This window comes from Typopeltis vanoorti, unplaced genomic scaffold (assembly GCF_054136105.1).
Source record: "Typopeltis vanoorti isolate ZY-2024b unplaced genomic scaffold, IOZ_Tvanoo_1.0 HiC_scaffold_24, whole genome shotgun sequence".
NCBI lineage: Eukaryota > Metazoa > Arthropoda > Arachnida > Uropygi > Thelyphonidae > Typopeltis > Typopeltis vanoorti.
Genome location: NW_028328064.1, coordinates 3243478 through 3268036, shown reverse-complemented (window position 1 = coordinate 3268036; position 24559 = coordinate 3243478). Strand labels below are relative to the sequence as shown.

At 33.7% G+C, this 24559-nt stretch overlaps 1 protein-coding gene across 2 annotated transcripts in view; it reads left to right on the top strand.

The window, feature by feature from the left end:
• The window catches only part of SCAP (SREBP cleavage activating protein), a 408865-nt gene that overhangs the window by 363717 nt on the left and 20589 nt on the right, over window positions 1-24559 (top strand). For both annotated transcript variants that reach the window (XM_090415224.1, XM_090415223.1), the window contains exons 26-27: window positions 12324-12536; window positions 19422-19484. In XM_090415224.1, coding sequence (XP_090271350.1) covers window positions 12324-12536; window positions 19422-19484 — 276 coding nt within the window. The remainder of the gene's footprint in view (window positions 1-12323; window positions 12537-19421; window positions 19485-24559) is intronic.

The window sequence follows — 24559 nt, the reverse complement described above, 5'->3', positions numbered from 1 at the left end:
AGTAGGGAAGAAAATTTTCTAGCAAATGACATCATAATGTATTGCCTGATAGAGTGGTGAGATAGAGAATGGTCAGTGAGTTCAACGAGTGGTATGATCAACTTTGTGTTTCCTATGAGGGGCCTCCCACGATGAGTCTTGATAGACTTTGTGTTTCCTAGGAAGGAATTCCTGTGAAGAGTCTTTTGACTCCATGGAGTCCTGAATAATAATAATAATCAGTAGACAAAGAAAATGGCTGGATTGATGAGTAAACAATGTTTATGTGTGGCAAGAACACATAAACAAAGGAAAAGAAATGTTTGGGAATTGTACATTGGTGACAGGACACAAAAGATTAACAGGAACCAAATATAAAGAACACAGAACACATGAAACTTACAAATACAAACAATAATGGGAGACATATAAGAGAGCTACAATTTAATGCTTAAATTTCAAAATGTTATATTAGAATAAATTGTCACTTATTTGAAATCTTCATAACAAACTAAATATATACAGACTATACCATTGAGATTAAAAATTTAGCTCTAAAAGCAAATTCTAAATCAGAATAATTTTTACCTTATTGATAAAGAATATTTCAAAAACAAAATGAACCTATCCATTTAAGCTTCATAACTATTAATTAAACTTTGAATTAAAGAAATACTGTGCATTGTGCATATTTCTTTATACAGTTTGAAGAGAACAGTATCAGTTTATACTAGCTGTCCATCATGTTTTTTAAGCTGTATAATGCAGACTAGTATTCATTACTTATGTCCTCTTCCTTTTTGTAATTGGATGAGTTATAATGTTCACTTGCTGCTGAAAGTTTCAGGTTATTTTTGATTTAATGGTACAGATTGCATGTATTTCATTTACTAAGATGTTTGGTTTCTGCCTTTGTTTTCAGTTTTTTTTTTTCATTGTATGATTCCTTGCCTCCTTTGTTATTTCCCTCAATTTCCATTGTTCTATTTTTTTTTGAGATTTCATGGGAATGGAGTTGAAATAGTCTTTTTCCCCTAAATTCATTGTTTTTGCTTTACAGGTGTGCAAGTGACTTAACTATTTATTTTTTAAATTAATCATGTATTTTTGTTTAAATTTGATATTGTCAGCTTGGTGCCAATGCATGTTAGAGCAGTAGCAGCAAAGATGTCATTGGTGGATCAATTGAACGTGATTTTGCAGTGTGCGTGTGTTTGATGAATACATCTATTCATGATGTATTCATGATGAATTCATCATGAAAGTTAAAGGATGTGATGAATCTGAGCAAAACTGGTGAACAAGTGTGTAGTAAGTGTTTTGAGTGTTTTAAGTATCATTTGGTGTTAAGAATGAAGCAGGTGTTAAGACAGTTTGGATGGCATACTGGAAAATATTAATGTCAAATAGGTGGTGGAAGTTCAGGAGAATGAAGTGGACCTTAATTAGGAAATAGCATGCATGCATTGTTATCCTTCACTGGACAAAGTGTAAAATTGAAAAATTGCAGAAATGACATGAGATTAGTAAGTCTTAGAGGAGAAAGAAACATTAAAGATACCAAGAAATTATATACTTGGTTTTAATCCTTTACCTAAGTAAGCAAAACAATATTGCATATGAAATATATTCATGTCTAAGCTATTTGTATATAGAGGCTAATGACTTCACATCACTTGACATAGTATGTATTCCATAATGCAAAGCATACACACCCTTTCCGACATGTAAAAAATGCTATGCATAAGGGGAAGGGCCACTACCCAGACTGGTTTCGACCTTTATTGAGGTCTCATCAGTGGAGCTAGACCTAGGAGAGATACCAAGGTTGAAGTAATGCAGAAGTCATATCTCATATACAAGTAGCCTTTTGGTGCTAGTAATCTTATAAGCCCTTGGCAACCTTAGCAATATGCCTCTAAACTTCAGTTCTCTGTCTAGTATACACAGCTTCATCTATTTCCTAGACCTTATTAATAAAAATCTCTGTATGACAGAAAGATGTTGAATGTTTTAAAAGACTATCTTTGTCTTATCCAGAGATTTTTATTAATAAGGTCTAGGAAATAGGTTTAGCTGGGGAGTTGGTAGAGAAAAAGTTGAAGTTTAGAGTTTAGAGGGCATATTGCTAAGGTTGCCAAGGTAGTTTCTAAGATTACTTGGCTGTGGAAGAACACACTAACAAGTAAAGATGAAAGATTGTTGTTCCTCTTTATAAGGCCTTGATATCTCCACATCTGGATCACTCCTGGGTTTACTGGTCTCCTGTGTTTCTTGGGGATGTGGAAGTGGTGGAGAAGATTGGGTGCTTAACGGATTTGTACCAAATTACTAACGTAAAAGTTATAAATATTAAAAATATTGCAATACTGAAACACTTTAAAATGCTATATACTAGACCACTGCTTCACAAACTTCTGGATGTCAGGGCCCCCTTTGCAAAAATTAAAATATTTCACTGCCCCCCCTCGAAAAAATATCGTAATAGAGAGATATATTATTATAATATTTATTGTATTTATATTCAATACAAAACATACACAGAGAATATTGCAAAAATCAAATGCATATATTACATTTTTTGCCTCTTACCGTTTGATTCTGAAGACGATGTAGGCTGTTCTGGTAAAATATGAAATACTGTCCTTTTTTTTTTTTAGTCTGTTTCTGCTTCTTCTGATTGTTCACGGGATTATTTTTTTATTTTTTATCAGCCACTTATCCATCTCAGGGTTAAATTTTTTAATGTAGAATAGATCAAATAATATCACCACTTACCGATACTGGCACACCACAGACTGACAACATAAAATTAGTGAATATTACCTAAATAAGGGAATCCCCAGACCAGGAACATTTTTCTCTTTTGTGACATTTCTCCCTTTACGGTAATTAAGCTTAACGTGAAACAGACAGCAAAGGCAGGTTATTAAAATGTGCATATGATTGGTGCAGTATTAACAAAAGATTGCGCAACCAAAAGATAAAAGCATAGCTGACAATTGAGTTCAAATGCTAACTCTCTTCAATCGAATTCCATATGTGAAACTGCCATAACATTCATTATGTATATATTACTTAGTTTTAACACTTTTACGAATTTTAACACGTTCGGTTAAATTTTATTGCTGCCTTGGGAAATCGAACTCACATACATCTAATTAATAACAATAGTTTTTAGTTAGATACTGTGTTTGCCCATGCAACATATGGTTTTGTTTCAGTCTATACAGCATAGTTTCTGTATGAGGGGACATGTGATTCATTAATTAGTGTGTTTTTATCCCAGTTGTCTCTAATTGCACTATTTGTTGAGAAATATATTACACAGACTGCTCATACCTTATTCACTGGCATAATAAAAGTACTTGTTTTTATTGCCTCTGCAGTATAGTGGCTGTTAGGGAGGGCATGTTGTTTACCACTACAAGAGAGTTACTATCTCCCCACATGAACTTGTTTAAGCTTTTTTTCATGTGTGAAGTATATGCGAAACTTTTATTGGTAACAGAAAACTAGCTCGGATGACAGTGATAATATAAAATGAGTTTGGATATGTATATAAAGTCAATATCAACAGTCCCTGATTACGAACGCATGATGAAAGGGACAGGAAGATTTGGAGCTTCCCTGGAGAGCATTCGAAGTAAATACAATTAACCACTGCTTTGAAATAAAACATATGAATAAGCAATATTTACTAATATTCATTAAGCGCTGAAATATGCAGGAAGCAAAGTTTGTGAACCAACACCAATGTGTGAATTTTTTCATTAAAATTTTAAAAATAGCAAAAAAGAAATAATAAATAATAAAAGTTAAATACGTTTCTTTTAAAATAAAAAAAACTACTTAGTCTTAAAACATTTTGCATTTGTTTTCATTATTTCACGCCCCCCCCTCAACAAAACCTACGGCCCCCAAGGGGGCCACGGCCCACAGTTTGGGAAGCGCTGTACTAGACAACTGATATCAGTTATGTTTATTTTTATTTAGTGATTTAGTGGCATGTGATCACGATGGTCTGCAGAATGTACCCTATGAGGATAGATTGAGGATTTGGGAGCTGAGAAAGTTGGTTAATGGGGGGGGGGGGGAAGAGGGGATATGATAGAAACATTTAAGTTACTTTTAGAGTTTATAGATTGATGCAGGGGAAATGTTTCAGCACTTGGTTAGAGGCAACAGAACAAGAGGTCTTTTCTGGAAGTTGAAAAGTGTGGGTAGCAGGAATGAGGATTAGATTTTTTTTTCTTGAATGAATGGAATATATTGCCATTCCATTCATTCACAGCAGTTGTTGTGTCAGTTGTGAGTGCTTTTGTCTGTTAATGGGTTCAAGGAGAGGTATGATAGCTATTGTGTGGATAGTTATGGTCTCCTGCGATGAGTCTTTGAACTCTATGGAGGTGCCTATACAATAATGATAATAAATTCTCTATAGCAAACCTTGCCCTATAACAAAGTAACAAACCATTTGTTTGGTCTGTATAATAATTATTAAATAAAAATAAACATAACTGATATCAATTGTCTAGTATAGCATTTTAAAGTGTTTCAGTATTGCAATATTTTTAATATTTATAACTTTTATGTTAGTAAATTGGTACAAATCCATTAAGCCCCCAAATAGCAAATTGTTAACTTAGAAACTAAATGAATGGTAATTATGTGAATTTTTTGTACAAAGTTACATTTGATTAAGTTAAAATAATTGTATATAAAATTTAGAAAGAATTGTTTTTATATTTATTTATTTTTAAATCTTTACATATTGTCTCTTTTTTTGAACTGTTTCTTGAAGCACATTGCTTATGTTGTATTGAGAAAACTTATAGGAAATAGCAAAAATAAGCCATTGTTGAAAGGAAGGCTTGTTATTCATCTTAACATAAAATGAATAATTCTGGCACCTGAGAAGTGGCCTTTGGTTTGTAAAGACCTATGTTTCAGTCTCATTCAGAATGCAAGGAATGCTTATTCTTATAAGGACTTTTCAATTAAAGTAAGTTACACTCCCATCTCACACTCTCTGACAAACAGGTCAGAGAAGACAGACAATAGACTATGGCAGGATTAATTTATTTATAGGTGATAGTCGCTTTTTCTTGTTTATTAGAAATGGCTATTGTCATATTTGGTCCTCATAGCAATGCTTTAGTTTCCCAACCTGTCCTTATGTGTGTGATGCAGATGACAGGCACTCTTGCAGTTATGCATTACAAGTTGCATTGCATTATGCATTGCAGTTATGCATGTACCGTTGTCGGTACAAGAAGCTGTCTGCATGGTCAGTTTTTGTTCTAAATGGATTGCTTTTATCATAACATTTTTGAAAAAAAGTTTCAAAATGATATTAGCAATTCTGCTTTGGCTGGATCAATTTAATGAAATTTTAGTTAAAATTTTCAATGAATTGTCTTTTGATTAACTGTTTATTTGATGAATTTTCATGGAACCATTGTTTGCATCACACCAAAACATGGTACGAACGTAAATTTAAGAATGTCTGTGAGATTCTTATCAGTCACCCTAATCTTAACAATAATGATGGTCTAAAAATCCCAAACATATGGAAGGCACATATTCTACCCACTTAACCTTTCTCCCTAAGAGTTAATTACGAATAGAACCATAGTTAATCCAGGATTCTAAATCTAATACGAGAAGCTGTCTGCATGGTCAGTTTTTGTTCAAAATGGATTGCTTTTATCATAACATTTTTGAAAAAAAGTTTCAAAATGATATTAGCAATTCTGCTTTGGCTGGATCAATTTAATGAAATTTTAGTTAAAATTTTCAATGAATTGTCTTTTGATTAACTGTTTTTTTGATGAATTTTCATGGAACCGTTGTTTGCATCACACCAAAACATGGTACGAACGTAAATTTAAGAAGGTCTGTGAGATTCTTATCAGTCACCCTAATCTTAACAATAATGATGGTCTAAAAATCCCAAACATATGGAAGGCACATATTCTACCCACTTAACCTTTCTCCCTAAGAGTTAATTACGAATAGAACCATAGTTAATCCAGGATTCTAAATCTAATATAACAATTGTTAAATTAGGACACCATTTTCACTGTAACAAAACTATCTATATGAAAGAATGTTTCTCTGATGTTATCTTAAATAGAATATAGCTTTGATGTAGTCAGTTTATTTTATTTCATTTATTTATTGTAATTTTATTTTATTTTCACTAGAGGTCAGGCCAGTAGAATAGCCGTTGATCGAATCATTGCCTCTTCAGCATACTTTGTGAAATGTAATTTAGTTTGGCTCTGTGTGTGTATATGTGTGTGTGTGTGTGTGTGTGTGTATATATATATATATATATGTATGTATATATATATATGTGTGTGTGTGTGTGTACTCCAGATGATGACCTTAATATGAAGGTCGAAACGGTGGGAAATTAAAATAATTATTTATAACACGGTTGTAGAGTCCATAATTTGTGTAAAATGATTGATTACTAAATCTGTAATTATTCTCTATACAGTATTTCACACTTTAAAATAAGTGCAGTATTTTGTTCTGATTTTTATGCTGTATTATTTTTAAATATAGTGTTCTCTATGAAATTAAATGACAGTTTGAAATGGAAGATATTATGGATCCATCTATATTTTATAGCCAATTGTAGAAAGAAAGTGAAGTGTCAAAAACTTACTAGTGAGCTTATGAGAACAAGACCAGAATCAGAGTTGCCTTGGTTGCACTATTTATGGAACACGAACTCAACCTACAACTGATATATTTGCCTTTTATTAATGCATGGAGTAAGTTTCCTTAGCCTGAAACATCAGGCTTGATGTTTCACTACTTCACTACTAGTGGAAGTGAAGACAAAAACTCATTCATTGCTATATCAGAAAGCTGAAGTAACTAAGCTATGTTAGAAAGTTTTCCTCGAGTGATCTCTACACGGGTGCATAGTAAATTATTAAACTATGAGCTGAGAAGCTTATATTTGTCTTACACAGATAGTATAATAGATAATATCAATATTACAGATTTATCTATAATTTATAGCAAAATGTGGAAACTGGCAAAAGAAAGAAATGTAGATCTTTTTTTTTTTTAACTTTGAAAAATATTCTATAAAGCTTATGAGGTTATGTTCTTACAAACTCATAGTCAATTTTTGAAAGTTTTAAGTTTTTTTTTTTTTCTTTTCTTTCTTACATAAGGTTATAAAATATGAATGGATCCATAATATCCTCTATTACAATATCTCACTTATTTCAAATTGAAGGATGTTGGTACTTAAAATTTTAACATTTAGTATATTTAGGGAAAGCAAAATTTTATGTTTCCTTTTTATCAAAGAATATCTTAAAAGTCTTCATTTTGGCATAAAATAAACAGAATTAGGAGATTTTAAGGGTCAAAGCTGTATAACTGAGAGGAGACCTCCAGATAGCCTTTAAAGGAATGCGGAGAACCGACCAGGGCTTCTGACCTAATGTCCAATCCTCACCTTCTCGTGGTACACCCTGTTGGGTATCTACTTTGATACTGAACGAACGAGGATGGGCTGGCAATTTGGGATTTAGCCGACCAAATTGTATTCTTATTGGTTAAACCAAAATAAAAAATGATGGTACATGACAAAATTTCATGCCGGCTGGGGCGTCGCCCGGTTAAACAAGGCCCCCGTTGTTTTCGCTAGGGAACCAGGGCGAACAGCGAAAAGTCAGCTACTGGAACAAATCTGAAAACAAACCCCAACTCAACATCGCCAGAGTTAAAGATCGGTACTATCAACGTAAGAAGCCTGAATGGCAAAGAAATGGAGCTAGCTGAGGAATTAGATAAGTACCAGATCGACATAATAGGGGTGACTGAAACAAAAAAGACCAAAACTCATGAGATCTTTCTGAGCAATAAATACAAAATGTTATATTCAGGCAATGACAATCAAGGAAAAGAAGGAGTAGCCATAGTATTCAACACAAAATACGAGGCTAATCTTCTTGAATGGCAGTCAGTCTCAAGTAGAGTAATGTGGGCAAATATGAGAATGGGGAACTGGACAATGAGACTTATTTGTGCCTATGGTCCCACAGAAGGTTCTACTAAGGTAGAAGTGGAGGAATTTTTTGAGGCTTTAGAAAAAGCAACTGACACAATGAAAAAGGAAAAGTTGGTCCTTGTTGGGGATCTAAATAGTAGAGTAGGAAATGATTGTGAGACATACAAAAATATTTTGGGAAAATTTGGAGAAAAGAGCAAAGCTAATAATAATGGCAAATATCTGTTGGATTTCTGCTCAGGACATGGACTGGTTATTACTAACACCATGTTCCAACATAAAAATGTGCACAAATTAACATGGAGAGAAGAGGCTAGGAATAAGAAAAGTCTCATTGACTATGTTATTGTTGATAGTGATGTTTTCTCCCTGGTGCAGGACACCAGAGTGTACAGAGGATTTGAAATTGGAAGTGATCACTATTTAGTCTTGAGCAGGGAAAAATAGAATTTCATATTGAAAAGAATAACATGTAAGAAAGTTTTAAAGCGAATAACAGTTGAGCAGCTCTCAGATGTGAACTGTAGACTAAAATACAGAAAGATTATTGAAAAGAAAATGAAAGAGTTTGAGAACAGGAATCAAACCTTGGAGATTCAGTGGCAAACTCTGAAGAAAACATTGATTGATTCTGCCAGAGAGGCATGTGGTGAGGTTGTGTGCAAGGATAAAAAAATCAGAACTTCCTGGTGGACACAGAAAGTTAAAGAGGCAGTGAAGGAAAATAAGAAAGCATATCAAAAGTTCCTGGCAAATAGGTCAGCTTTTACTCTTACAGAATATAGAGACAAATCTAAGAAAGCTAAACAGTGTGTAAAACTAGCTAAACAAAAGTCATGGGAGGACTTTGGCAAGAATATAGAAAATAAACATCAAGAAGGTGGCAAAATATTCTGGAGGTTGTTGAAGAAGCTTAGGAATGGAGGAAAGAGTGCTGTAAAAGGAGTTAGAGATGATAAAGGTGACATGAAAACAGGAGAAAAAGGTATCCTTGAAGTATGGAGTAATTACTTTGGAAAACTGCTAAATGAAACAAGCAGTGATGACAGCACAGTGATAAAAAACACTGACCAGGCATGCAGTCAGGAATACATATCCATACTTGAAGTAGAAAAAGCCATCAAAGGCTTGAAATGTGGAAAGGCAGCAGGAGTAGATGATATTCGACCAGAAATGCTGAAGTATGGTGGTATAAAAGTCTTACAGTGGCTGCACTGCATAGTTCAGAAAGCCTGGACAGAGGGACGAATTCCCGATGATTGGAGTAGAGCTCTCATAGTACCCATATATAAAAAGGGAAATAAAACTGAATGTGAGAATTACAGAGGTATTTCCCTACTGAGTGTTCCTGGCAAGATCTATGCAAGTATACTTGAGAAACGGTTGAGAAGAATTGTGGAAGAAAAGCTTGGTGAAGAACAAGCTGGATTCAGGCCAAATAGAGGCTGTCAGGATCAGATCTTCACTTTACGACAAATAGTGAAGAAAGCATGGGAATATAACAAAGATCTGTATTTAAGTTTTGTTGATTTGGAAAAGGCATATGACAAGGTGCAAAAGAGAAGCTATTCAATACTCTGCAGTGATGTGGTGTCAATGGGGCATTGTATCAAGCAATACTTAGTCTTTATTTAAGTTGTAAGTCAGCAGTTAGAATTGAAGGAAGTACAGGAAGATGGTTTAATGTTAAATCTGGTGTGAGACAAGGATGTACATTATCCCCTGTGTTATTCATTATCTATATGGATCACATTATGAAGGAAAGTGGTATTAAACCTGATATCAAAATTGGAGATGTTAATGTCAGCTCTTTGCTTTATGAGGATCATGTTATACTTCTAAATAAATCCGCTACAAGTCTGCAAGATTCTCTGACTAAATTCAGTTGCTGTTGTAATAGATATGGTATGAAGGTCAGCAATAAAAAGACAAAGACAATGAAAATAGGCAGAATCATTGAAAATGTCAGCTGTGTTGTGAATGGAGAACCTGTGGAACGAGTAAAACATTTCAGCTACTTAGGCACAATTTTTACTGAAGATGGTAAATTAAATATAGAAATAGACAACAGAATCAGCAAAGCTGGTATGGTGAGAAGTCAATTGAATAAATTGATATGGAATAAGAGAGAAATTAGTCGGAACACTAAATTAGCTGTATACAAGACAGTGTTCAAACCAGTTTTAACTTATGGATCTGAGAGCTGGGTCAGAAGTAAAACACTTGACCAAAGACTTGAGACTGCAGATATGAGAGTCCTGAGAAAGATTCGAGGCATGAACAGATGGCATCAATGGCAATATCATATTAAAAAAAAGGATATTAGGAAAGAACTTGACATTGTCAGCATCCAGGAATGCGTTAGTAGAGCTAATCTCAGGTGGTATGGTCACTTAAATAGAATGGGAGAGGAAAGATTAGCAAAACAAGTGTTCTCTGCCAGGTTGGCAGGAAAACAACCCAGAGGAAGACCAAGATATAGGTGGATTGATACGGTACAAAGTGCCTTAGACGTTAGAAATATAAGATCTGATAATGTTGGAGTCTTGCCAAGTAACAGAGTGATTTGGAGGAAAATTGTAGATAGGAAGTTAGTAATGATGTAATTTTTTTCATGTAGTACTGTCGTATCCTGTACACCCCTTGAGGGTACATGGCAGGAATTCGATGATGATGATAAAGATATATGTTTATTTGTAGTTGAATGTACATATATATAAAAACTTTGAACGTTTTGAATAAAGAAGAGAGAGAGGGAGAGATAATTTATGAGAATACAATCCTCGGCATCAGAGTTATCTTAGTTTGCACTACTTAAAAAACTTTCCAAGTTTCTTAATTGGTATATGAAATATGGATTAATCTGTTTATTTTACAATGCTGAAATAAATATATTTAGACTCTTTGATAATTACTCCTAAGTAGCAACTGCTGTTCATTTATGAAAAATACTCTGAAATCACAAATTCTTTGAAACAAATTGTTTTGGTATTGAATGAGGAATTCTTGTCATTTTGGGGTTTCTGTCTGATCTCCAAATGTTGAATGCAGTCAGTTGGATGGAGCTAGATTTTTCTCTAGAGGTCTCTTATTAATAATAATTACAAACTAACTTCCTATAATAAACTACTGAGTAGTCCCAACCAAAGTCCCATAGACACAGTACTATGCTAAAGGAAATTCATTATAGCAAAGAATTCCTGCGTGCTGTATGAGTCAACTGTAATATGTTCATAAGCAACACAAAATGAAGTGGAAAGTCTTTGGAGAGGGCTTCCTACTGGTCTCCCTTTATAGGTACTATAGGAAGCCTTGATTGTGAAACAGGATATCTAAGAGTCAGTTTCCCAGATCTTTAGGTTTTTTGCACATCCTTATTGATTTAGTTTAGGCTGGTGTTTAAGAGCAGCTGCTGATTCTAAAAAAATAGTTTCACATTTATACTTACTGCAGTAAAGTAATCTTTCTCACCTCCCCCCTCAAAAAAAAAAAAAAAATCAATTCTCTGGTTAGTCAGGTCTACTAGATATTTTTATCACTGTTCATAATTGTGACAACGGATATCGGATCCAAGCCTCCATAGCTCAGTCAGTATAGACAAAGTCCTTTGGTCGGAAAGACCTGGGTTTGATTCCTGTCCAAGATGTGAGGAACCTTTATCTGGTCTCTTTGACTAAAGGTGAGTTAGCTGGTCTCATATAGTAAGGAGGTAAGGGTTTTCTCACCAGGAAACTCAAGGTTTTCATCCCCCAGAACAGGCAACCAGACCTGTGAATAAACACACTTCTAGAGTCATAAAAATTATTCCCCCACACCCCAATGCCAGACTCTGTGACAAGCCAGTTAAGTTTTTTCACAGTTGCATAATCATAGCAGACCCTCTGCCAAGTGGGATAAAAGCATTATAAATAGGAAGAAGATACTGTGATCCAACATTGTCTTAAGCTATGATTTACACTTTAAGTTATGACAAGATGAACATACCAAATTTTGCCATCCTTATTCTTGTTATTTAGTAATAGGGAACATGTCTTCATTAGGAAGAAGATACTGTGATCCAACATTGTCTTAAGCTATGATTTACACTTTAAGTTATGACAAGATGAACATACCAAATTTTGCCATCCTTATTCTTGTTATTTAGTAATAGGGAACATGTCTTCATTTAATTCTTCATTAGACAGTTAGTCAGTCATGCTCTGAGATAATTTATATGTAATGGATAGCTGACATAATTTAAATATAAATAATTAGTCTATTGCAAGCTTAATTATGCATTATTTTGTTTATTGCATATTAGATTACTCCTACATCAGCAGCCAGTGGTTGTCAAAATGGAGTCATATGTGTGTGGGATCTTTTGACTGGCACATGTGTGTACAGCTTAAATGCCCATCATGGAGCAGTAACTACTTTAGAGTCTACCATTATGTACCTTGTGAGTCAAGCAGCAGATAACAGAATTCGTATCTGGGAAAAATTCCAGGGTCACTTATTACATACCATACGTCAGGTAAGTTAAACTGCAAATTGCAGACATGGATTAGTGAGAGAAGTGTCTAGAATTTGGCAATTATCTGTTTCAGTCCTATATTGATTACAATAAATTAATAAAAAAAATAAACCCTTCACATATCTCGAACATGTAAAAATGTGAGCAGCTGCTTGTGAACATATGCACTTACAAACTTACTGAACCAACTTCTCATTATTTTCATTTATTTGGTGTACCAATGTTTTTTAGAATAGCCTTTCTAAAACTGTTTGTGTCACTGACTGTAAAAGTTTTTAGATGATGGATGATCAGACCATAAGTAAAGTAGTGATGTGATCATTTTAGATGATCAGACTTGAGGGTCTGAAGTGACAAAAAGGGGGTAATGTGGGTGGAAATGACATAGGAAAAACAAAAATCGGACTCAAATTTTTCAAGTAGATCATACTTTTTTTTTATAAATGCATCTAATCATAAATATGAAACATACAATCTAACAGATAAGCTTTGGTGCTAAAAGTTATTCATGACTTATTTTTAACGGTATTAACAACACCAGACAAACTTTTTATTAAAAAATATGTTTTTATTAATTTTCTTATATTTCGCTGAAACTTGCCCCTCTTACTGGCAACTCCTCTACTTTTGTAAAAAAATTCAGACATAATGGTTAGTCATGTCACCTTCCTATTTACTAATGTACCACTATTAGACACTCTTGACTTGATAAAGTCTAAATTTCACCCTGATATCTTTGAATTATTCAAATTCACTATGCATGCAGGTTACTTTATATGGGGGGGAAAACTCTACAAATGATTAATGGTATTGCTCCTCGTTGGATTCCTAATCCCCCCCTCCAATCAAACTTTTACTTGGAACACTTTGAAAACAAAATTTACCACAGCTACATACAAGCCCGTAGTGTGGTTATGCTTTGTTGATGATGTGTGTTTGCCATTTGGCCCCATGGATAAGACATTTTGAATGCTTTTGCCACCTGCCTATCTAAACTGTTAGATAGGCAGGTGGCAAAACACCCCAAAATCCACTTAACAGTAGATAAAGAATCTAATAACTGTTTACCTTTTCTTGGCACATTAGTAACCCACCTTTCAGTTTGGATCACTATTGTATTCCATTTACTGAAAGCCAACACACACACACACACACACACACACACACACACACACACACACACACACACACACGAAGATATCTACATAAACAATTGCATCATCATCCAGCCCAACAGTATGGTATTTTAAAAACACTTACACACAGAGCCGTTTGTTCTAATGATGCAGCTCTGTCCACAGAACTTAAATAACTATGCCATATTTTCTTGGTCAACAGCTACAATTCCTACAAAATAGATAAAATACTACATAACCCCATTACTTCTCTCTCCTCGAATACACAGGAACACAACATTACCATTCCTATTCCCTGTGTCAGAAATACATCAGAAAAGATAGCCAGAGTACTAATGAAACATGGCCTTCCCATCACATTCGAACCTCGTGTTAAACTAGCAACTCTGATCTTCTCTCCTAAGGATAAAGGAGCATGTGAAGTTCCCTGTGACTTGGCCTGCTGTGGGCAGACAGGATGATCTGTTAACATCCACCTGGAAGAACATAAAAAAATAAATACTTTGCCATTATTATGGCAAAGTCAAGACTGGCAGACCATGCTTTGGACACCCTTTCACACAGGATTAGATGGAAGAAAACTAACATGCTGTTTAGAAGTCATTACAGATCTGAAGAGAGTCAGCCAAGGCTACGAAGAATTCTCCTAACCTGAACAAATATGGTTACATTAATTTGCCAAAAATTTGGGTGACTGTTATCTTAAGAGCAACTTCCATATAGCTTTTTTTTTTTTTTTTTTAGGACTTGAGATCTTTTGTCCATCACAATTTCACTGTCATATGTACGTGCTGTGCTCTGATGATGGTGATTTGAAATTCAGCAAAATATAAGCAAGTTAATAAAATAGTTCATTTGTTGTTAATACCATTAAAAATAAGCCATGAATGAAACATACAAGTAATTGAAAATTACCCACATACTATAATCAGCTCATATGAATAACACCCTCAATACATATGTCTAATGACATATTTTTCTTTTTTGTGCTATTTAGAAGTCATTGCAGATCAAAAGTTTATTTTTTTGAGTCAGCCATGGCTACGAAGAATTCTCATGAGTTTACAAGATGCTACATAATTAAGTTTGCATTATTTCTTGCTTCATATCAATAATTTTCCTCCAAATGAATCTGTTATTTCTCAACTCTGATATTGTCAGATCTTATGTTATGGTCTAAGGCACTTCAAACTGCATCAATCCGTCTTGGTCAGCCACTGGTTTTTTTATTATCATCCTGACATCACATGTGTTTTGATAGCCTTTCCCATTCAATTTAAATGACCATACCACCCAAGAAGATTAGCTCTGCTCACACATTCTAAAATGCTAACAATGTCAAATTCCTTCTTAATGTATTAATTTTTAATATGATTCTGTCATCAGTAACATTTGTTCATTCCTCTAATTTTTATCAGAACTCTTATATCTATGATCTTCAGTCTTTGATCATCTCTCTTATTTCTAACTTGTCTCCCAGATTCATAACTTAAAATTGGTTTGAACACTGTGTTATGTACTTCTAATTTGGCTAATTTCTTTTTTATTCCATATAAATGTATTCAGCTGGCTGTTTCCCATACCATCTTCACTCAAAATTGTACCTAAATAGCTGAAGTATTTTTATTTGTTCTGTAGAGTCTATATTCAAATGTCAGTTGATGTTTTCAAAGCATTTGTCTTTTTATTGCTGATTTTCATACCAGACTTCACACAACAGTTATTCAACTTAGGAATCCCAAACACTTTTATTTATTTAGAAATATAACATCTGCATAAAGAGGTAACCAGAATATTTCCAATTTTTAAATCTGGTTTAATGCTACTTTCCTTCATAATGTGATCCATGGGTGATGAATAATAGTGGAGTGGCATGCATGCTTGTCCTACATCTCACTTTATATCAGATCATCTTCCAATATATCTCCTTCATTTCTAACAGCCAACTTGTTTCTTAATTCAGTAGGGGAGACTATGAGGTTATATTTTTGAGTAATCTTTTTAATGTTTCTTTCTGAGAGTTGGTGAAATTGTAAGCTAAAAGTTTAAAATTCTCTAAGCAAGAAAATCAGGACAGTAGTTACATTACCATTATCTAATCATGCAATAATTATTTTATTATCTTTGTGTAAACAATAAAGTGCTGAAAGCTTATTACAGAGATTTCTTCTTGGAGGAGAAGCTGTCTTCAGGATGCAAGCCATGGAGCCTGATGTTGTTGGTAATATCTGGAGTGTTGTGGACATGTATAGAACATGGCATCCACAATCTACCTCCAAATTGGGATTTTTTGGAACATATGAAAAATTTTTGTTATTAAAAATGAATTTTAGTGATTGCTATATACTTTTAACAAAAACTTAAAACTTTTTAAATTAACTGTTTTTTTCTCTTGAACTTTGTAGATGCATCGGTGCATCTAAAAAAGTTGACTAGAGCTTGGTACAAAATTTCATATAATTAAAAATGAAAGAGCTGAATGCATGCTGTTTTGCACATTGATTTAACATTTTTTCATTTAATTTGAAAATTGTGACTTTTTTAAAATCAAAATGCATCAAATTGTCATGTTTGGATGTTAATTATTTTGTTTTAGCTGAACTATTTCTATTTGTTCTGTAGAATCTACATTCGAAAGTCAGTTGATGTTTTCAAAGCATTTGTCTTTTTATTGCTGATTTTCATACCAGACTTCACACAACAATTATTCAACTTAGGAATCCCAAACATTTGGGATTTCCAAGAAAATTTCATTAATTTTTTTAAAAAAAATATTTCAACTTGTCTTTTATGATTATGTTAATTTGAACATCTTAAGATATTTAAGAAAAAAAAAAATCTTGATAGGAATGGTGTGGCTTTTGAATGTACTATTTTACAGTCACATGACTTTGGATCTGCTCATCATTGTGTCACAGGTCACTTTTATGAGGCATGGAAAGTTTTGTTTCATCTTTTTGTGCATGCATTGGTCTGAAGATGTGATGACATTTTTCATTTTCTGCTTCTGTCATGTTTTGAACTGTTATTATAATAAAGTTAAGTGCTTGGCTATTTTACAGATTTCTACCTTCTTAGGTGTATTGTTTCTTCTTAATCCTAACATGCTGTCAACTCAGCAAAATGCAAAAGTAGAAAAATTATTCCTTTTTTTTGTTCATTGTATATTTATTTTTCATAATGTTGTGCGCTACTGCTATAGTTCTATGTTTATTACCTACATGGTTAATAATATGACACTTTTACATTTTACAGATTAGTTAAATCATGACTCTAGTGACTTATTATTTCAAGTGGATTATACTAAAGAAGTTAATTTGTATGTTATTAAAGAAGTTCATTATTATGTTATATTCTTAATTTTTTTTTTAAAATTCTGATATGTCTTTTAATACATTTTGCCAAAACCTACATCTTATTAGTATCATGGATGAATCATTGATTTCATACACTGGTAACCTCACTCTGATGATCACACTGTGTGATGAAGATTCTCTACCAAGTAAAGAGTGATTAGAAACTGTGATTTGAACTGTAGCCGGTGGGCACAAAGCATGATTCAACCTCTAATTTTCTTATGAGCAAGATATAATAAGATGTTCTGAATATTGCAACTTGAATACAGTTGACTCTCATGATAAACATCACTATAACAGACTAACAAAAAATCTGTAGCAAAGCCTTTAGATATGATGTTGTGCTAAAATAAAATTCACTGTAGTAAACTTTCCACTATAATAAAATATTTTTGCTTACTATTTACTATAGTGAGAGTCAACTATATATCCTTTATTATTTCCTTTATTAAAAGGAATAAACTATAATTAAAGTAGATTACTGTCTGTGTCTGTTTCAGAAAACACCTAGATAACTATTAAAAAAATCTATAAAATTGAGTATTTTTGTCATCATCAAATTTCTGATATGTACTTTTAAAGGGGATTGGGTTATTATGATAGTACCACATGAAAAGGTTATGTTATTACTAACTTCTAATTGACAATTTTCCTCGATCACTCTATTATATGTCAAGATTTTAATTCTTCTTCTTCTTGGCTTCCCATATTAGGCAATTGTTTGCCTGTAACATTTTCAAGGGTTTAAAAAGTCTTCTGCTCATCTCCTTCTGGGTCTTCCTCTTGATTAGTGTTCCCTTTGGTTTATAATTCCATGCAATATTTGGCTATCTGTCCTCATTCATTTTTTCTATGCGGTTTTTCCAGTTCTTTCTATAGTTTGTGATGTCTTCTGTTAATTATGGATAACTGTTTTCTTATTCTTATTTCTTAGATTTTAATATTATCAGATAATATATTTCAGTTGTGCAAAACACTTCTTAGTATATCAATCTAGATCCTGATAATCATCTAGGTCTTTTTTCTGCCATTCTAGTAAAAAATATGTCTTGCTAATTTTTCCTTTCCCATTCTTCTGTTTAAGTGACTGACCATATCACATGAGATTAGCTCTGCTAACACATTCTTGAATGCCAACAGTGTCAGTTTCTTTTCTAATATCCTTGTTTTTAACATGATGCTGTCAATATGACATCCCCTAATTTTTCTCAGAAACCTCATATCTGTAGCCTCCAGTCTATGATTAAGTGTTTTATTTCTAACCCTACTTGCAGATCCATAAGTTATAGATCTGCAAGTAGGGTTTGAACATGGTCTTGTATGCATCTAGTTTAGTGTTTGATTGATTTCTCTCTGTTCCATATAAATGTATTCAGTTGACTTCCTATCATACCAGCTTTGCTAATTTTGTTGCAGATATTTCCAGATGTAATTTGCCATCTTAACTAAAATTGTGCCTAAAATAACTGTTGTTCTAAAGGTTCTCTATTCAGGATGCAGTTGATGTTTTCCCTGTTCCCACCTATTACCTTTTTGTTGATGATTTTTATACCAAATTTATTACAGCAGTTATTCAATTTAGTCAGGGAATCTTGCAGACTTGTACTGGATTTATTTAGAAGTATAACATTATCTGCATTAAGGAAGGAGCTGAGATTAACATCTCCAATTTTGATATGAGGTTTAATGACACTTTCCCTTACATCAGATCATCTTCCTGTATACTTCCATCAGTTCTAACTGCTGACTTGCAAACTCAAATGTAGACTATTTATTGCTCAGCATAATGTCCCAATTTTGCAATATAACTGTAGTGTTTTGAATAGCTTTTCTCTTGGCATCTTTCCTTTTCCAGATCTAGAAAACTTCAATACAGATCATTATTATATTCCAGTGATTTCCCAACTATTTGTCTTAAAGTGAAAATCTGATTCTGACAACCTCTGTTTGGCTTGAACCTGTCTTGTTCTTCTCCCAGTCTTCTCTTCCACAATTTTCTTAGCCTTTTACTTGCAGAAATCTTACCAAGAACACTCAGTAGGGAAATTCCTCTGTGATTCTCACATTTTGTTTTTATTTCCCTTTTTATGGGTGGGTACTATGGGATCTCTACTCCAATCGTCTGGAGTTTGACTTTCTGACCAGGCCTTCTGAATTATGCAGTGTAGCCACTGTAAAATGTACTTCCATATTTGAACATTTCTTGTCAAATATGTACTCCAGCTGCCTTTTTGCATTTCAGATTCTTGGTAGTTTTTATTACCTCATGCATTTATATTACTTCTGATTATTTTACCCAGGAATTTTTTTTTGTTTATGTAATACTTTTTTTGCAAGAAAAATGCAGTGAACCAACAAGCAATTTCATAGCAGTTTATCTTAATTTATTTCAGGATGAATGTGTTTGTAGTAGTCTGCTGCTTCTTACCAGCAACATAATGATCACTGCCGAAGAGGTAAGCTGGCCATATTATATCATAATATTCATTTTATTTTGTTTTTTCATTTATGGTTAAAATGAATTTGGTGGACCATAACTGAAGAACCTGCATATGACTAGTAAATTGCACTTAAATTGGTTTGTAGTTTGTTGTCTGAAGAATGCATTGTTCAGTGAGAGAGATGGGAAGTTCAGAATCAAATACAGGTTTATTTGGGGGGGGGGGGGATTAAGTGAACAGACATGTATGCAAGGGAGTGTGGGAATAAGAATGATCAAAAATGCTCTACCTAGTTAGTCTCAAATCTGAATTGGATATTGGGATTCATGCACACGAATGCCTGAGGCATTGGGAATAAGAATGAAGCACTGGTCAGTTTTCAACTTTTTCAAAAAATTAACAGCATTAGACTTGATCGATATAGGGATAAAATGTAAGAATCATATTTTCAGGGAGGATAGAGAAAACAGGATAGGGTGGGGGGGGGGGGGGGGAGTGAGTAATGCTGATAATAACTGGAGAATTACAACCAGCAAAAGTAGTTCTGCAGGAAGGTGTAGTTGCGAGAAGTAGTACATTTGAGATAAATATCAACAGGACAAAATATGAGATTAATTTACTGCTTTATGTCAAGTGTTGGTATATGTCAACAGATTAACTTAATAAGTAAAAGGCAAGTAATAGTTATGGGGGGGGGAATCTATGAAGACAAGGATTGGAAAGAGTAAAGAACGAATGACAGAAAGGAGATGTAATTAAATGTAGCTACTAAGGGATAATTATCACTCTGCCTACAACTGGGGAGCTTCAACTTAAAAATCAACACACCCAAATTATGGATATCCAAAAGAGCATTAAAAAAATTCCATTCATAACTGTTAATGACAAATAAAATTTTAATCTGAGAGATGTGATTAATAGTAGCATAAAGAAATTAATTTGCAAGAAAAATTTTGATTGGATGCTAGTAATAAGGAAAATTTTATTTTATTGGACTAAAAGGCAGAATCATTTAATTGTTAAATTTTGAAAATTGGGAATTGTGAAATAGAGAAAGTGGAATAATTTAAATGTGTAAGAGTAATGAGTACAAGCCAACAAAATGAGGCAATAAAAGTGCAGAATTGAATAAAGAAGGGGGGGGGGGGATCTGTGTGTTTATGCCAAAAGTTATCTAGTTGTTACCAGCAGATGTGAAACCTGGATATTTGCAGGGGGGGGGGATTTATTTCAGCTTTTGAAATGAAAATTCCTAAAAGAATATTTCTCTCAATGAATGATTACAGCCTGGAAGATTAGATAGATACAACCTTGAGTTATACCAGTTCTATAAAGAACCTATAGTATATTGTGTAATCATGTTCTAAAAGTTGTTCTGGATAGATTATGTTTTTGTATTGAAGATGACTGCATTCCTAAGAAGACTGTTATGACTATAAACAGTGAAATTTTGTGAAAGACCAACAATATAACCAAGAAAAAAAATATAGTTTTACCATCTTGATATTGACAAATGATGTCTATGTTACAGAGCCCAAACTAGGACAGCAAGGTTTGGGATAGGCAGGGATGGCGACAACAAATCCTAGAAGCCAGGACTCAGTTTGGGTTATAGAGATAGGAAAAGGATCATAGTACTCCACACACACACAAAAAGTTGAACTTTCATGACATATATAATTTCACTCTACTACTACATACAACCTTGTTATAATAACTGATTTTTTTATAATGGTAATCCCATACATGAAAGGTTCAGCAATCTGTAGTATGTTAGTACCATGAATTGGCATGAAGGAACATTTTTTTATTATTATTATTATTTCGGGCAACTTCAAGGAGTCGACAGACTCATTGAGGGAGGCCCTAACATCATGTCAAGAACAACTATTCGACATTCACAGTATGTATCATACCTCACCTTGAACTCACAGTCATAGCACCCACAACAGACTCTGGCAGCTTATTCCACTCATTCACCATTTTCTAAGTAAAAAACCTAGCTCTAACACCCTTGCTAACCACATTCTTGTCCAGCTTCCATGTATGGCCCCTAGTCTTCCCACCACCAGTCCTATTCTCAAAAATATCTTCTGAATTAATCTTATAGAAATCCTTCAGTAATTTGAATGTCTCAATCATGTCACCCCTTTTCTGCCTATCAACCAATTTTTGCAACCCACAAATCTTCAACCTGTTCTCATAGGTTGACAAGCTGTGGATTTTATTCCTTGGAAAACACATAAGGTTGGAGATTGTTCCAGAGGGTAGCAGTAGAAGGGATTAACAAGGAGGAGGAGAAGGAGAAATTTGTTCTATGGGTTTGGAGTTGAATTGTAAAGGAGTGTTAAGAAGTTGAAGTATTAGTAGACAATGTAAAAAGCAGAAGCTGAATGCCTGTGTGAGATTGGGTGGAGTTAATTTGTGAAACAGGAGTCATCAGCAAATGAAACCTCTTTTCTGTATTATGTCAAGTGTTTTTAGGGAACTCTTAGAGGCCATCCCAAATGTTAGAACAATATTCAATCGTTGGACAGATTGTGATTTGGGTTAATAGCTGTTCACAGATAAAGTAATGCCTTGAGCAAAAGAGAAATTGTAAATTTTTTGGATGCCAAGGAAGCAATAGTTGTAATGTGCTTTTGCCAAGAAGGGTTTGATGCCTAATCCCAAGAAAAGAGACTTCATCTTGTCTACAAGTGTTGGTGAGAATAAGACTGGAAGAAAACGGTTCTTTTTTGTCGGAGATAAGGAAGAATTCAAGGTTATCTGAACCTCATTGAATGGTTTAGGCTAATAGAGGTTGTGATTTCTTTAGCACATAGTTTGTTGAATGAGAAGGCAGAGTCTAGCATGCTGTCATCAGCAGACCTGTGTCAGCATTTTATAGATATTACTGACCTGTGTCAGTAATATCAGCATTTATATCATCAGTCTGCTTGCTTACAGCTAGTATCAAAATAAAGAACTTTTTTGATTTGTCAAAAGTACTTGCAGGTTTGTCTGAAGAGTTCTTCAGCCCCTTAAGAACTGTTGTACTTTCATTTGATTTGAAAGAAAGGGAACCCATGCTGGTTATGCTATAACAGTGCAACATGAATATTATATCATTGCAATGATCCTATCATTAGTGTTCTCCAAATTAGTCTTTTTTTTTAAAAAAAAAAATAAATAAATAAAAAAATATTGTAAGCAGTGCAATTTTGTATGAACTACTTAATATATCTAATAGATATAACATGTACAATGTGTTACCCATTCACATTTTCTAATGTTAAGAAGTAAGCTGCACGTTTGCAATCATCAACTGAAACTATCATGACTGTGGCTATGCTTGTAACGTGTGCATGTGGATGTTACTGTTTGTTGTAAAAGTTAATATTTTTCCTATGGATTGGGGGTGGACATAGCAATGTCATGTAACTTTACAAGTCATGGACCCAAGAAAATTGTTGCAGATCAAGTGATATTTTCATTAATATTTGAAGTCTTCCATCTACTCTTTTAATGGGCATCTTCAGGTTGGGATGCCAGGTGAGTATATGTAAATTTTGTTGGATTGTTGATTTCTCTGGAGATTCCAATTACTTTGATCATTCTGAATCATTGTTTTATGCATTTCAAGCTATTTCTCTGAAATTAAACATATTTTTCATGGAACTGAAATTTTATATTACTTCTTATGTATTTACAATAAAAAATGTAACTATCAGGAATCTTCATTTTCACAGATATTTAATATCACTTAGAAAGTTTATGAAAAATTATAATAAAATGTGTAAATAGTAATATAAATGTGGGGTTATATTTTTTTATGCATAATTTGTATGATGTGAAAATGAACCAAAAGTATGCAGAATTTGTATTTATATTGTAGTTTAATTTTGTATTGTATGTCATAATAAAAAATTATACTTGACAAGAATCCTTTGTTGAAGTGTAAAACAAAGTTTGCACATGAAGTGTTTTCATGACAGGGCTACTTATACTTAAGAGGCTGTTGACTTCACATCAGTCATTCACAGTATTCCATAATACAAAGCACACATACATCCTTTTAGACATGTATATTCCTATGAATTATGGGAAGGGTCGCAGCTCAAACTAGTTTCAACCTTTAAATTGTACATGTTTTGGTCATAAAGTATTACAAAATAAAGATTTATTGTTACATAGACCATATATTTACAACGTACTTAAGCTCTTACAAATTGCCTACCAGTTTCGCTAGTAACTGACCAGCTTTCTCAAGGCTTGCATAGTACAAAAAAGAGGTAAATGCAAAAAAGGTTTCAAAATACAAAGAACCGTTAGTACCTGTTAGGTAGCTAGGGTGACACATTCGCGTGACATAACTACTCAGCATCATGAACACGCGTTACATGCAAACGCGTAATATGATTATTTGCGTACTGTAGCTCTGTTGAACTGAGGGAGTTAATTAGATTTTTCCAGGTATCGTTCAGAATGGCCTCTTGATTTCTGTTTAGGTTACTTCCCATACGTAGTACAACTGCCGCTTCTTTAAATACTCGATGCCTGTAATCCTCGTCTACGTAGGGCATGGAGCTGTTATTCCAGTCTATAGTGTGGTTCGAAGTTGAAAAGTGATGTGCCAATCCTGAGGTGATCGTTCTGTTGTGATTAACATCGCCTATATGTTCTTTCTGTCTTATTTCCAGGCTTCTCGAAGTCTGTCTGATGTAGGAAAGACCACACGTGCATGGAATATCATACACACCTGGATATTTATAAAATGGCACACTGTCTTTAGGGGATCTTAGGACCTGTCTTATGCTATTTGTTGGTTTAAATACAACCCTGATGTTATGTGTCTTTAACAATCTTGCAATTTTTGTTGAAGTTGAACCTATAAAGGGGATGACTGTTCTTTCTTGTTGGTTATCTTTGTATAGAAATTTGTTGATGATGTGTCTAGGATAACCATTTTGTGATAGAGTTGTAGCTATTTGAGACAGTTCTGTTTGAACTTCTTCCTCGTCAGAGATAAATTTTCTAGCTCGATTTCTTAGCATGTGGATGATGCTGTGTTTCTGTGACCTATGATGGTTAGAAGAGTAATGTAGATA